We start from the raw sequence: 14,091 nt of genomic DNA on the forward strand, positions 1-14,091 counted from the left end.
TAACTAGAATGTGGTACTAAAGATAATTGAACCTCAATTTGCTTATTTTCTTTGAAATAATAAAATTCAATAGTGACAGTTGCTCCTTGTAACTTTTCATAGAATTTTAACAACTAAGTAACTGTATTTATGTAAAGCTCAGGAGCACTTTATCAGAAGTTCATTTTTTTGTAACTAGCTATACTCACTCCTTTTGAGAAAGAATGTGAACCCACTACATAATTCTCTTTTGGGTTCTTCCTTCCCAAACATTAATAAACTGTTTTCACAGTCTATTTTTTGCAAACTTAAGTCACCCCTAGGGTGTCTCACTTCAGAAAAACAAAGAGGCCAGAGCATTCTTGAAATTAATAAAGGAAATTGCTTTCAGGAAATTCCTTTAATTTTGGTGTCTAGTCAAAGTATTTTTTTCACGTGTCTGCATGTTTATGTTCTCTTTGGGCCCTGTAACATAAAGGAATTAGTGCGGTTGTTAATTCTAATTTTAAAAAGAGAGAGATTAATTGCTAAATTAATGAAGAATCTCATTATCATGATATTAGGATTTTGACTAAGGGTTTTAGCCTTCTTTTGCATTGAAAAGAATCTTGCAATTCTCAGTTGTTCTCTGAGTAGGAGTCATGTCTGGGCAGCTGAAGGGAGTTTAGTGGAGGAAATAGAGATGGAGATGAAGATGATATGGAGGAAAAAAAGATTATATGTGTTGAATTCTGACCACTTCTCAAAAATCTGTGTTCCACAGACCCACCTAGTTGAATATATTTATTATCCCACTTCATTGGCAAAGAAACCAAACCAGAAAAGACATGAGTACTAAAAATTCAAAAAGAAAACTGTCCAGTAGTGTCTGCCTGCATAATTATATTCTAACTGCTTAATTTTAACAGTTTGATTTATCATATGCTAGAAAAATCGTGTGTGGGCATATGCAAACATTAATCTCTAAAAGATAAAGATTAGAAAATTAATGCTTGAAATCAGACAGATGGTCATTGAATAGCTGTCTGGTTATTTTCAAGTAATATATACTTTAAATATGTTACCTCTATTTGATTTTCAAACAAACACATGTAAATTCATTCCTAACTAACCCAGGAGCCTCAATTCAGTACCTTTTTTCTCTTTTTTCATACTTGCTGATATGCTCATGAAAAAGGAATTCACACGGCCAAAGCCAAAGAAGAAAATTGAATTATTTCCTTACTTTTCACTATATCCACTAGACCCCAGGAAAATTTCATCTAATTTTGTTTAATTAATCTTGTCATAATAAATATTATTTTTAAATAGTTCCAAGCAATGCTTTTTAAAAATGCATGTAGTCAAAATGCAGATAGGGTGGTTATATAATTGTTTTCTAAAGGAGAACAATTAGGAAGGAGCACTCCATATAACTGGATGAAGCCTGGCAAGCAGTCCGTCTGTGCCATGTTATGAAGAGAATGGCCCAGTTCCCTCATTCCAGGGTTGGAGGACCATTCTTCACACAAAGAGTTGCACATACACTCTCTAACCAGGCTTTCTTTATCCATAGGGATCCTCCAAAACATGTGGAGAAAATGGCATAGGAAACATTGAGTATAATATCTCACCACATAAGAATTCCCCAGGAAATCAAGCAGTACTTGTATATCCTGTAGGTTAGAGGAGGAGAAAGCCTATGGAAAAAGTTAATCGGCTTCGACAGGAAAAATATCCCATTACTGTATCCCAACACGGGATGCCATCTTTCTGATGATGTATGATTATTTTCTGTTACTCAGGTCAGACTACGGAAGCCTCCCAAAATATCTAGTAGTAATAACAATAAATACAGGAGTATTATTATTTGTTAAAAATAATAAGCAGTAAATCAGCCAAAAATAAAATATATATGAAGAGTGTAAACTTTAATGCATAAATGGTCTATATAAATCAATTTGGAATCAAAACAATTATGATTTATTTACACTGAAATTCTAACAGCACAATATTTTTTGATGTGTTAATCTTTCCTCTAAGCGATCTGTAGATAATGTCATAGTGCCATGAATCTAGCACTATGCTAGTGTTAATACCATTTTGGATTAGTGCAAGACACATTCTCCCCGAATCAATACAGCCTTATAAAATTTGTTTTAGATTATGGTTTGGAATATTGGAAGTTACATATTATGTATTATATGGTTTCAGTTTATATTCCAAGTGGTAAGATCACACTAAAGAAACAAATGAAGCAACTTTTAAATGTTGTAGTTTTTAACAATTGGTTAATTTTATAATGATTATTTTTATTCCAGTACTGTAAATTTAAACTTCTCTTTAAAATTCAGTAAATAGCTATAAGATGGTTATTTTAATTGAATTTCTCACTGCTTCCAAAAAGCTATTAATTTACAGTTCTTACCACGTAAATAGTATATAATAATACCTCCAGTTTAGGATATATGTTTTTCTGTGATTAAACAAAATTAATTTTACCATAATCATGAGGGACTCTTTTCAGAAAACTATGATAAACTTCTATTACATCACTAAAGAATGCCATACCATTTTTGCAATAGACCCCGTCCCAGCAAAGCAACATTTTAGACAATGGACAAGAAGATGTATCTCCTAGTGGCCAGTGGAATCCTTATCCTCTTGGGAGGCGGGATGTACCTCCGGACACCATTACTAAAAAGGTAACCAATTTCAAATTAATGACACAAACCATGAATCTTGCATATCCATTGTAATATGTAATCCATATCTTGCATCTTAACATCATTTCTAACTTTGTGATAAATTTAGGCTAAATACTATCCCACAATAGGGAGTCTGGTTAACTGTAAGTGCATTGAAAAGAATGAAAAGTGAACATTGCCAAATGCTCAGAGCTGGTAATGAATTTTTATAAACGACATCCTGCCACCTATCTGAAGATCTGTCACCTCTTATTTGTGTCTGACACCCACCTGTGAAGTGCAACTACCGGAAATTGTGTAATGTATACTTTCTGACTCTGTTGGATTCAGCAGTATGGCGTAGCCAATTTGCATAAAATGAAATTTGACCACAAAAAATTGATTCACCATTTCTAAAGTCATAGCAACTCATTCATCCTGTCATTCATTCATCAGACACTTAGTGAGCAACTGTATGTGCTAAGCAGCACTACTATGTGTTGAGTACTTGCTAGATGTTAGGGAACAAAAATGAATAAAATATGGTATGGTGTCTTACCTCTAGTACCTATTAGTCTGGTGAGGTAGGTTCAGTGATGAGTAGGTAATTGTAATACGTCATGTTAAATCACCATAAAGGGAGCAAAAAGAAAGCTATAACCGAGAAGATAATTGCAACATATATGAGGGACAAGAGATTTATATTCCAGAATATATTTTTTAAAACTCCTACAAATCAATATGAAAAGTCATATAACACAGTACCAAAAGTATGGTAAAATACAAGGGCATCAGGAGAGTAAATTAACATTAAAATAAAACTGAACCTTTTTATCAATCAGGGAAATACAGAAAAAATGCTATTTTATACCTACTGGACTTACAAAAATTAAGAAGTATGAAAATATAAGTTCTCTGCAAGTATAAGAGCAATGTAATCTCTATACTTCTTGTGGGAGTATAAATCACAATCACATTGGCAACAAATTCTCTTTTAAAGCTGAATATGCATATACCCAACATTCCAATAATTGGCCTCCTAAGATATCCTAGAAGAACTCTTGTGTATGTCATTCAAGATACCAACATGTACAATGGTAGAATACTGGATAAGCCTAAATGTCTATCACAAGAAATGTGATAAAAAATATTCACACAAGGGAATACTTTACAGCAATGAACATTTGTTAGCTATAATTAGGATAATGTGTATAAACTTTAGAAGCATAGTTTGAGTGAAAAACAAGTTTCAGAAGATGGCACACATCAAGAGTTCCATATTTATAAATCTCAAAAACAAGCAAAACTAAAAATATATTATTTAGGCATAAGTATATGAGTGAGAAAAAACTTTTTATAAGGGAATGGTTAATATAACTTTAAGATTATGGTTATCTCTAAAGGGGAGGCTGGGGGTAGAATCAGGGAGGAAGCTAATATTAGTTTTAGTACTGTTCTGTTTCTTAAGCTGAATTGTGATTCTTACACTCTAGTTCTTAAGCTCATAAATGTTCATTTTATAATTGTGCTTCATAACATATACACTACATAATCCCATACTTTGTAACATAAGTGGTGATTTTTTCCCTTGATAAATACTTCAGTGTTTTTTTTGTTTGTTTGTTTGTTTGTTTTGCTGTACGCGGGCCTCTCACTGTTGTGGCCTCTCCTGCTGCGGAGCACAGGCTCCGGACACGCAGGCTCAGCGGCCATGGCTCACGGGTCCAGCCGCTCCGCGGCATGTGGGATCTTCTTGGACCGGGGCACAAACCCGCGTCCCCTGAACCGGCAGGCGGACTCTCAACCGCTGCACCACCAGGGAAGCCCTTCAGTGCTTTTTTAAAAGGATATATTAAATATCAAATTATTTTACCCCAAATAATTGTTAATATTCTGATTTGCAGGTGTTATACACGTTATTAATCTGCCTATTGAGCAATATCCAGCACTGCAGATATACTCCTGTGAAGATGGTTAGGAGAGCACCTGGAGAGGACACAAGTTTAGTAAAGAAATTAAAGAAAGTTAAGAGAGAAGAGTGGCTTAAAAGAAAGCTAGGAGGATAAGCATAAACCAGATTATGCTGGGCTTTATCCTGAAAGAAATGGGAAGAAGTGTTTTAAACAGGGAAGAGACATCATTAAATTTTTGTCTAAAGAGCACTCTGACAGCTTTTCAGAGAATGAATTGGGGAGCAGAAAAACTAGAGGCCATGGAATGAGTTACAAAGCTTCTCTTGTAATCCAAGGGAGAGTAGATGGAAGCAACGGGTGGTAGAGAGAAAATGCAAAGATCCACTATATTCTTAAAAGGTAGAGCCAACGTGATCTTGTGATTGACTGGACATAGGGCCTAAGAGACAGCTAAGAGTTCCAAGACTAATCCCCAGGTTTCTAATTTGTATGAGTCATGATGTGCCATTCACTGAGATGGGAAAGCAAAAGAGTAATAGGTGTAAGTGGAGGAGGGGAGGGAAGTTTAAATTTTAAGATGTAGATTTGAGGTACCTTTAGGAAATCTGAGTGGAAATTTTTAGTGGATATTTAGATATAGTTTTCTGACGTTCAGGAGAGAAATCTTAGCTGGCGATACAAATTTAGCAATTAAAACATAAGTCATAATTGAGTCGTGAGTGAGACAGATAGACGACACAGAACTCCACAGAACACCAACGTTTAAGGCATGTCCTTAGAAACAAGAACAGAGAAGAAATGACCATTGATTTTGTCAATAAGTTTCTTTCTACCACAAGTTATAGAAAATTCCAGGCTTGAACACTAAAATATTTAGCTAACATAAGAAGTAGACAAGATCTAGGCTCTGATTAGTCTTCAGTTAGATAATTTTAAATACTTAGTTTTTTTTTCCCTCTCCACTTTTCCATTCATATTGTTGGCTTTATCCTAAACTTGGTTCCTTTCATAATTATCAGATGGCTACCTATGGCAACTGAAGATAACAAGCTTCCTCCTTCCAATCCATCAGGAGAGAGAACCAAGTTTCCCATAGCTGTCTCTTACAAGCAAAACCTTTTTTCCCTAAATCCCCCCACAAGCCTCTTTTTACATCTCATTGATCCAAAACAGCTAAGGACTTCTCACCCCTAGCAAGATGAATGGAATTATATGATTGGCCTTGACTAATCTATTGGAATAGAATAGATGTGCTTTCAACTCCAATGACCACTAAAAAACTGTAGAAGGAAAAACAAGGAAAAGTGGCACCTTAGAAATCAAGTAGAAAAAAATGTTTAAAGGAGGGAAAGGTCAACAGTATCACATGGTGCAAAAAAAAATCAAGCAAGGTAAGTGAGTAAAGGCTCCTTGGCTTTAGCGACAAAAAGTAATTTACTTAACTGACGGGGCAGAATCCATAGGAACCTACATTAAGAAATAGAGAAACTTTAAAAAAACTCAAGAAAGGAGTTTCCTTTTAAAAGGAAAGAGAATTACGGTAGAATCTGGAAGGGGACATGAGGAAGACAGAAGGAATATTTAAGATGATTACATTTAAAGGCTGATGAGAAGCGATTGGTGAAGAGGAAGTTGGAAATCTCAGGGAAGTAGGGAAATCTGCTTCTTTATGAAAAAAGAGGAGATTGTGAATGTGACGGTAGGAAATTGAAGGAGTACCTATCAGAGCAAGGGACCCTTACATAACCTAACCAAAGAGAGAACCGTAATCACGTACTTAGTTGCAAAGGGCTACTATAATTTTCCCATAAAAGGAAAAGCCTTATTCATTTATTACTCTAAATGGAATTAACAGGTATTTACATTATCCATTCATGCATCCATTTTACATAAAATCTATTTTCAAAGTCCATAATATTATGTTTAATCATATCATCAGTACAAATCATGATGATCATTTGCTTGCTTCTCTACTTGCTTTGAGAACCCCATGCAATTCTGTATTGATTAAACATTTGTGAGCTAGTTATTCTTGTTAACGGCTAAAATAATTGTTTAATCTATCTGAAAATTTCAGTAGCCTTTTATACGTCTTGTCAAATGTGAAATAATGTAATATGTATTTAAAATTTTACCATGTCTTTCATGTGTAAACTCACTTATAGCTTCTTCCTACTATCATAAGCATTTTCTGACTACCCTACGTTATAACACTTTTGCCTAAAATCTGAGACTTTAGAACGTAATAATGGATATGTTTACCTATTACGTCACAGAGTAAAGAGAATAAAGAATGCTTTAAATATTCAATTTTAGTTTTTTATTATATATTAATTGAGGATATCAAGTTAAAATTCTAGTGAGAATCAACCTAAGGAAATTAAAATGGTAATGGATTATTAGCCTGGACTGCTGGATTTACCAAAATAGGGGTGAGCGTTGTACTATTATTCTTTGAGTTTATATTTTATTCTACAATCAATTTTTTTTTAAGTCAGTGTTGGTTTTGCCATTGTCCTGAAGTAAGTAGTCATTAGGCTAGATAGGATGAGAATGAAAAATCAGAAATTAAACTACAAATGGAATGCGGAATCAAGGATAATAAGTGGTGAAGAAGTCTTAGTCAGTACCCCATTTGAGTCTGCTTCTCAAAGTCTCTGCCGAAGATTTTTTAAATCTTATCTCTATGCCAAGGGATACTACTATGATGCTACTACTAGGATAATACTACTGTGTAGTTCTAGTACTGTGATACTACTGTGATCAGAAAGTACTGTGATGCTGCAGAGATTCCGTGGGAAATCCATTTTAGAAAGACTATGATTGAACTTGTGGCTCTCTGTTCTAGTTGTTGTATCTTTTGAACTAATATTGGTAATACCTATGGCTATGCCTAGCAGTACTCCAAGCATTACAGGAGAACAAATATGGGTACCCTCCAACCTGTGGATCCAGAGGTTTAGATATATAACATAAACAAAATGTGTTCATCTATCAGAAAGAATTTTGCTCCTGTGTCCACCATCATTGTTCTATGTACCTGAGAGTGGCTAATATATGGCAAAGTGTTGAGGGTGTTAAATCCTAGCCTCTTTTTTCAGTAGCATAATAGTAGGAGGTAGTTTTTAAATTTTCCTGTGCTATGTCAGTCTCCAAAATCTCAAATTCTGGTGTCCATTAATTCAAAAAGTCTGGGAATCACTGCTAGAAGAGCATGTCACAGTAAGGTAAATCCACCCTCACACCCTCAAATTCCAGACAGTACTGCTTGAGCACTTTGAGAATTGCTGTTAAAAACTTTAGTTTTTAACAAAAGTGCTCAGAAGGAGTATCTGCATTTTAGAGTCGTATCACATCATTGCTTTTATTGCTTCAGTCTATTGGATTAAGTCACAGTCACCATGGTAAGAACTATGAGGTACCATGCATTAAATACTACCCTGTATCAGGCATTGTGCTAAATTCTTTCATGTATTTGTTCGTCTTATCTTCACAACAATCATATGAGGTAAACACTATTATTTTTGTCCACTTTAATGAAAGAAGAAACTGAATTTAGACTTTCTCAGTTAGAGACTTGGAGTTGAGGTTAGGTTACTTGCCAAGATCACATGGGTGACTAAATATTTTAGATGACTCTCCTAAATGTAACCGAATATAGTATGAAGGTCATAATGTAAAATATAAACGAAAACCATTTTCATTTTAAAGTCAGACATTGTACTCTGATTTGGTAGCATTCTCCATAAGGATGACAAGGCTGTTTTTCTCTAAATCTGAAATGACAAACTCTGTTAAAAGTATTGAGAGTCTTAAAAAGCTTTAATATCCCTGAGAAGATTTTAAACTGAAGGACAATACCTGTAAGGGTATGTTAAAATGCTGGAGCAGGAAAACATTGCAGCAAAAAGGCTGAAGTGACATATTAAAACTAATGAAACTTAAAACATTTCTCTTCTTGAAAGAGTAACCAAGAAACTTTAAAATTCCAGTGATATTAAATCTGAAAATTCTTTAATATGTAAAGACTAGACATTCAAAGGTCTCTTTCAGCATTAGTGACCCTTCCCTCCTCAAGTGTCTGTTATTCTAGGTTAAGTGCATAATGACTTGGTAGTTAGAATAATAAAGGTGGGTATCAAGGGTCAACATCAGGATGTACATAGTTGAAGAAAAAGGTATAAAAATGTAGCTAATTTAGTCTTGGCTCACAGACATGCCCCTTATGCTGAACTTGCCCATGATTTTCTCACGTCTACAATGCCAGCCATTGCAAGCTCAGCCATTAAGAGCTTCAGGATTTCCAGATGCTCGTCATCTCTGAGGCATGCCCAGGAACTCATTAGCAGAAACTAAAAGAAATTATGTGGGGTTTGATCATTTTTATGTTCTTTTAATTCTTTCTTTCACAGGCCCCCAAATCGAAAGTTTTGCTTTTTCAGACCATATGACGTATTAAATTTTTTTTTAATTTATTAATATTCATTCCTTATTATAATTTTGCCATTTGTCATGTTTCTTAGTATAATGCATTTTACTGTTTCTTTTTATACATATATAGAAAGATCAAGTCTAAAATATCTTTTGAAAATCTTAAATTGTTTTGCTATTGACGATACAACCACACCATCATTTGTGTTTAAAACAACTGAGTCAAACTACTACTGGGATTGATTTTTCACTTGGTAACAAAAATCAGTCTGTTGTAGAATTTTTCACAGGATAAGAATAAATTTATGTCATTTTTAAATAAGTAGATGTTTAAAAGAAAATCAACTTAAGAAAAATCAAGCTATACATTTAGTAATTTAAATAAAATCATTTTATTATGCTATAAAAAAATCTTATCTAAAATATATAATCTTTAAGTTGTAGTCATTGAAAAGTAATTTTCTCCAAAATTACTGCCTTTAAAAACAAATATTGCTATCAGTACTCTATATATGTACAGCTGAAATAAATGTAACTACAATTATTGGCTTTTATATTTAACTGAGAATGGACATTATTGCTGTTGGAATCCCTTATATCAAAGACAGGGGACGGGAGGTGGGGCAGGGGCGGAAGGCGGATGTAACTCACTTACACAGAAATAGAGGAAAGTCTGGAATAAACAAGAAAGATAGGTGAAGATTTAAATATTAGAAAACATAGGAATGGCAACAAGTAGAACAAATCCTGAGGCTATAAGAGAGCAAGTCAAGGTGTGGATGAAGCAGATATGAAAATCAACTGGGTAAACCTTAACATATGAGAGATAAGAGACAGGAAATAGAAATGTTTCCTATTTCCATCAATAACATAAAAGTCAAGCATATCTGCTCTAGTTTAAGTAATATTGAAATTCTAAAAAAATGCATTTTAAACTTTAGTGAATATCAATGCTGTAGCTAAACTCTCCTTTTGTACAGAAAGAAATAGGTCAAGTAGTGTAAGTTTCACCTGAGGCTTTGTATTTTTTCCCTCCTAAAGCAATACGCGTTATTAACAGTGAAGAATGCCCAGGAGTAATGCCTCGACTTCATCAGTTCATAAGCAAACAAAACCAATATTCTCTATTACTGTGAGTAATGCCAAGCACAATCCTGGCTCCCTCTTTTCTGATTCTCTTTCCCAAGCCTCATTTTTCTCCTCTGATAGGGGGAAATTTTGCACTGGTTGCAGTAAATTTTTCTTCTGGTAGACTGGGTCATCACTGAAACTCAAAAACAGACTGGAGGGCTTCCCTGGTGGCACAGTGGTTGAGAGTCTGCCTGCCAATGCAGGGGACACAGGTTTGTGACCCAGTCTGGGAAGATCCCACATGCTGCGGAGTGGCTGGGCCCGTGAGCCATGGCCGCTGAGCCTGCGCGTCCGGAATCCTGTATATAGAGTCATTTTGAACTCCAAACATTTTTATAAACATTAGGAAAAGAGATCTTTTTGAGTCAGTTGGTAGGTTGAGATTCTCCTTGCTTCCCTCAACCATCCTCTTCCTATCACCCTCACTCATGTTGGTGTCACTTCTACTGAGGCTGCTGGACTTCAAGAAGAAATAAATAGCAGTCAAATGCATTTGCTATCAGTGAGTTTTGCCCCCAAAATGAGAAGTGAGTCAGTGAAAGGGTAGATTGATGAAGTCATACAATTACAGATTTTTTAATTATCAAAAACAAATAAACAAAAACTTTTAGCACTATCTGTTGCCCCCAGAGAGACATTTCTTACACAAATATATTGAGTTTTTCTTTTGACCAAAAGCCACTTTTTTCAAGGGACATAAGTTTATAAAGGAAAGCGGAACTGTGGGAAAACACCAAATGTGTCCAAATGAAAAAGAACCTCTAACCCTAGCAGAACTTTGACTCTCTTGATCAATGATAACGCAACTCCACTTTCCTTTGAGTTTCAGTATTCAGAAATAATCTGGAACTGAATATTTGTGTGAATAGTAAGTTTCCACACCTTAATTTCACCCTTAGGTTGAAAAGGGAGTTTTAAGCAACAGTTCCAATCACACCAGTTGCCTGAGAGGTGAACATACCCACTGTCATAAATATCACTCCAGGTTAGGAAGGATTAGGAATAAAGTAAGTAGATGAAAATTATATCTTAGGGGACTTCTGTGATTAAGGATCAACTATTGATGACATTTTTAGGCATCTATCAAACGCGTATTGAAGGCTCATTGAAATTTTTGATGCTTATATTTAGTGTCTATATTAAGACAGACACTAATTTCCCTCCCTAACAAATACATGCTCTGTCTCTACCACACTAGCCTCAGCATGGTCTTTATGGAATAGATATGTCATTGTTCTAGAATAGGATAAAAATGCACTGTTTGGGGTTATACAAGTTAAAATATATAGAACATTCCAAAGAACAATTACAGGAATTGTAAGCTAAGGGTTCAAATCTAGTCTTGAGACTTTCATATTGCACTTCTTTTGGGTTTACCAGTATCAGAACTGTTATTCAGATGAACTAAATGTACTCTTTTTAAAAAAAAGCTTATTGATTGATGATTGTGTTACCTTTTCCAGTGTGCCCATGAAGCCATGCCTTTTGCTATACTAGAGAAATAAGAATGAATACATCCAATTGGATTCAAATCTCCCTATAATTGGAAATTATTTATATAAGAGAGAGAAGGCTGAAAATATATAAAGACTTGCTTGCTAAACAAGAATTAATTGCCAAAGCAAGAGTACATGGCCAGTAGGAAGTCAAAAATTTCACGAAAATGGGATCCTTCAGAGGCAGTTCCATACACTTAGTGGCTAAATCAGGAAGAAGCTTTTGAAAAAAATCAATGAAATAATTTTCTGTATTTAATGATCCATTTCAAATATTCCTTTTGTTAATCTAAACAGCCAGGATGATATATTTTAATCAGTTGATTTTAGTATTATTTAATTCATAGGTATTTTTAAAACTTACTCTATTCCTATCATGTAATTAAATTTGTTCTAAAAAATAGTTCAGGTAGGAAGTTGTAGAAATGTGAATGGAAAATTCTTCCCTAACTTACAGCAAGAACGACAGCTGAATATTGTTTAGTTTCACAGTCACTTTTGTATTGGATTTTCGTACTTAATACAACATTAATTCTTTAATTCACAAAGCACATTATTTTATCTCCTAATACCAGTGCAACAATATAGCTATCTCCAGTAGTGTGGGACATTACTGTCATAAAATCAGGAGATTGTTCTTATCCAGACTGACTCTAAATTATTTCCTTAATAAAAGTGCAAACCCAAAGAGTGTCTATCAAATGGCTATTAAGTAAGAGGAAAAAAAAAATCTTGCCACAGATCAAAGCAATAGAAAACAGTGGCAGATTAAAACTACTTACTTCATCAATTCTTAACATAGGTGTTCCTTAACACAAATGACTATTCGACTTCAGAAAATGGAACTAACTCAATAACATTTATACTATCTTCATTTCAGAAGAAATATAAAAGCAAAAATAAAATGTGAAATTAATCCATTGTAATGAAAATGCCCGTGATTGAGTATGTAATTTGAAGACCTAAACCACATGACAACTGGCAGATGATCAAGGATTGCTGCCAAATAGAGGATGTCAAAATGATAAGGTGCCATTTCTTGACACTTGATTTTTATCTGACTTACTCCACTACCTTTAGGTTCCTAGAAATCTTAAGGGCAAAATAAGTAATTGTCAAACTTTTATTGTTAGTGCTAACATCTTCCTTTTCATTTTATTTCAGGAATGTAAAAGTCAGCATCATCACACCACAAACTGTAGGTGGAATGTGTAGATTTAGCTCTAATTTCACCATTTTTTCTATTATGGATCCTCTATTGTTTTTTTCATTTTGATTAATAATTTCCAATTCCAGAGCTATGTTTTATAAGTTGACATTTAATCACAGAAAAATTTGCTTATAGAGATACACTAAGCCACAAATGACTGCCTGCACATATCAGCCAGCTGCCATCCTAAGGCATATGCACTGAAGGGAAAGGCCCTATTGCCTCACTTTTTTATCTGTCATTTGAAGCACTGGAGTATATTACCAGTATTTGGCTCTAAAAAATTTAAGATCAGCAAATAATTTGAATCCCCTCCCCCAATACTGCACTGTGCCAGCAGAATGCACTGTCACCAAGTCCCTAGGGCAAGAGAAACAGCAACTTCCTACCCCCTCTCCTTCAAGCTTCAGAGCTCCCTTTCATGTATTTGTAAAAGTGTGTCCTCTAATGTCCAAATGGGAGAACATAGATTTTTGGCATCAAAATTGCCCTAGCTGAATACAAACACCACAAGAGGAAAAAAATAAAGCTTAACAGTTTGGTTGTCATAATCATAAAACAGTATCTACAATACATATTAGGCATTGTACTAAGGTGCTTGACATAAATACACTCTTATCTTCAAGACAACATTATTCTGCTTCGTTTGATATGATCACATGATTTTTCTTCTGTAGCCCATTAATACAAGGCATTGCATTGGTTGATTTTCAAATATTGAAAAAGCTTTGTATTATTCAAGTAACCCCCACTCAGCCATTGATGTTTCTTTTTATATATTGCTGAATGCTATTTGCCAATATTTTGTTAAGGACTTTAGCATCAGTATTCTAAAGGATATTAGTCTGTAATTTTCTTTTTCTTTCTTTCTTTCTTTTTTTTTTTTTTTGTACTGTCCTTATGTGGTTTTATTCACAAATTGAGAAGCTTTTCTGCCTCATCTATTATCTGGAAAAGTATGTATGTGCAGAATTACTGTTGACTCTTATTTAAACGTTTGATAGAATTCTCCAGTGTAACCATCTGGGCCCAGAGGTTTTTTTCCTGGAAGTTTTTAAATTATATCCAACCTTGATAGTTTCAGGACTATTCAAATTACCTAGTTCATATTGTGTGAGTTATAGTAGTTTGTGTTTTTTGAGGAAATGAATCATTTCATATGAGTTGTCAAATTTACTTATGTAGAGTTATTTGTAGTATTATACCTTATTATCCTTATGATGTCTGCAGGGCCTTTATTGATATCCCCTTCACTCTTGATTTTG

At 34.4% G+C, this 14,091-nt stretch overlaps 1 protein-coding gene across 6 annotated transcripts in view; it reads left to right on the forward strand.

Annotated features, from left to right (window-relative positions):
- The window catches only part of LRRC7 (leucine rich repeat containing 7), a 501,952-nt gene that overhangs the window by 423,726 nt on the left and 64,135 nt on the right, over positions 1 to 14,091 (forward strand). For 5 of the 6 annotated variants that reach the window (XM_067726544.1, XM_067726541.1, XM_067726539.1 and 2 more), the window contains one exon: positions 2,544 to 2,663. The exons of the other annotated variant lie outside the window; for it this stretch is intronic. In XM_067726544.1, coding sequence (XP_067582645.1) covers positions 2,544 to 2,663 — 120 coding nt within the window. The remainder of the gene's footprint in view (positions 1 to 2,543; positions 2,664 to 14,091) is intronic. 6 annotated transcript variants of the gene reach the window in all.

Source organism: Pseudorca crassidens, chromosome 2, assembly GCF_039906515.1.
Source record: "Pseudorca crassidens isolate mPseCra1 chromosome 2, mPseCra1.hap1, whole genome shotgun sequence".
Classification (NCBI taxonomy): Eukaryota; Metazoa; Chordata; class Mammalia; order Artiodactyla; family Delphinidae; genus Pseudorca; species Pseudorca crassidens.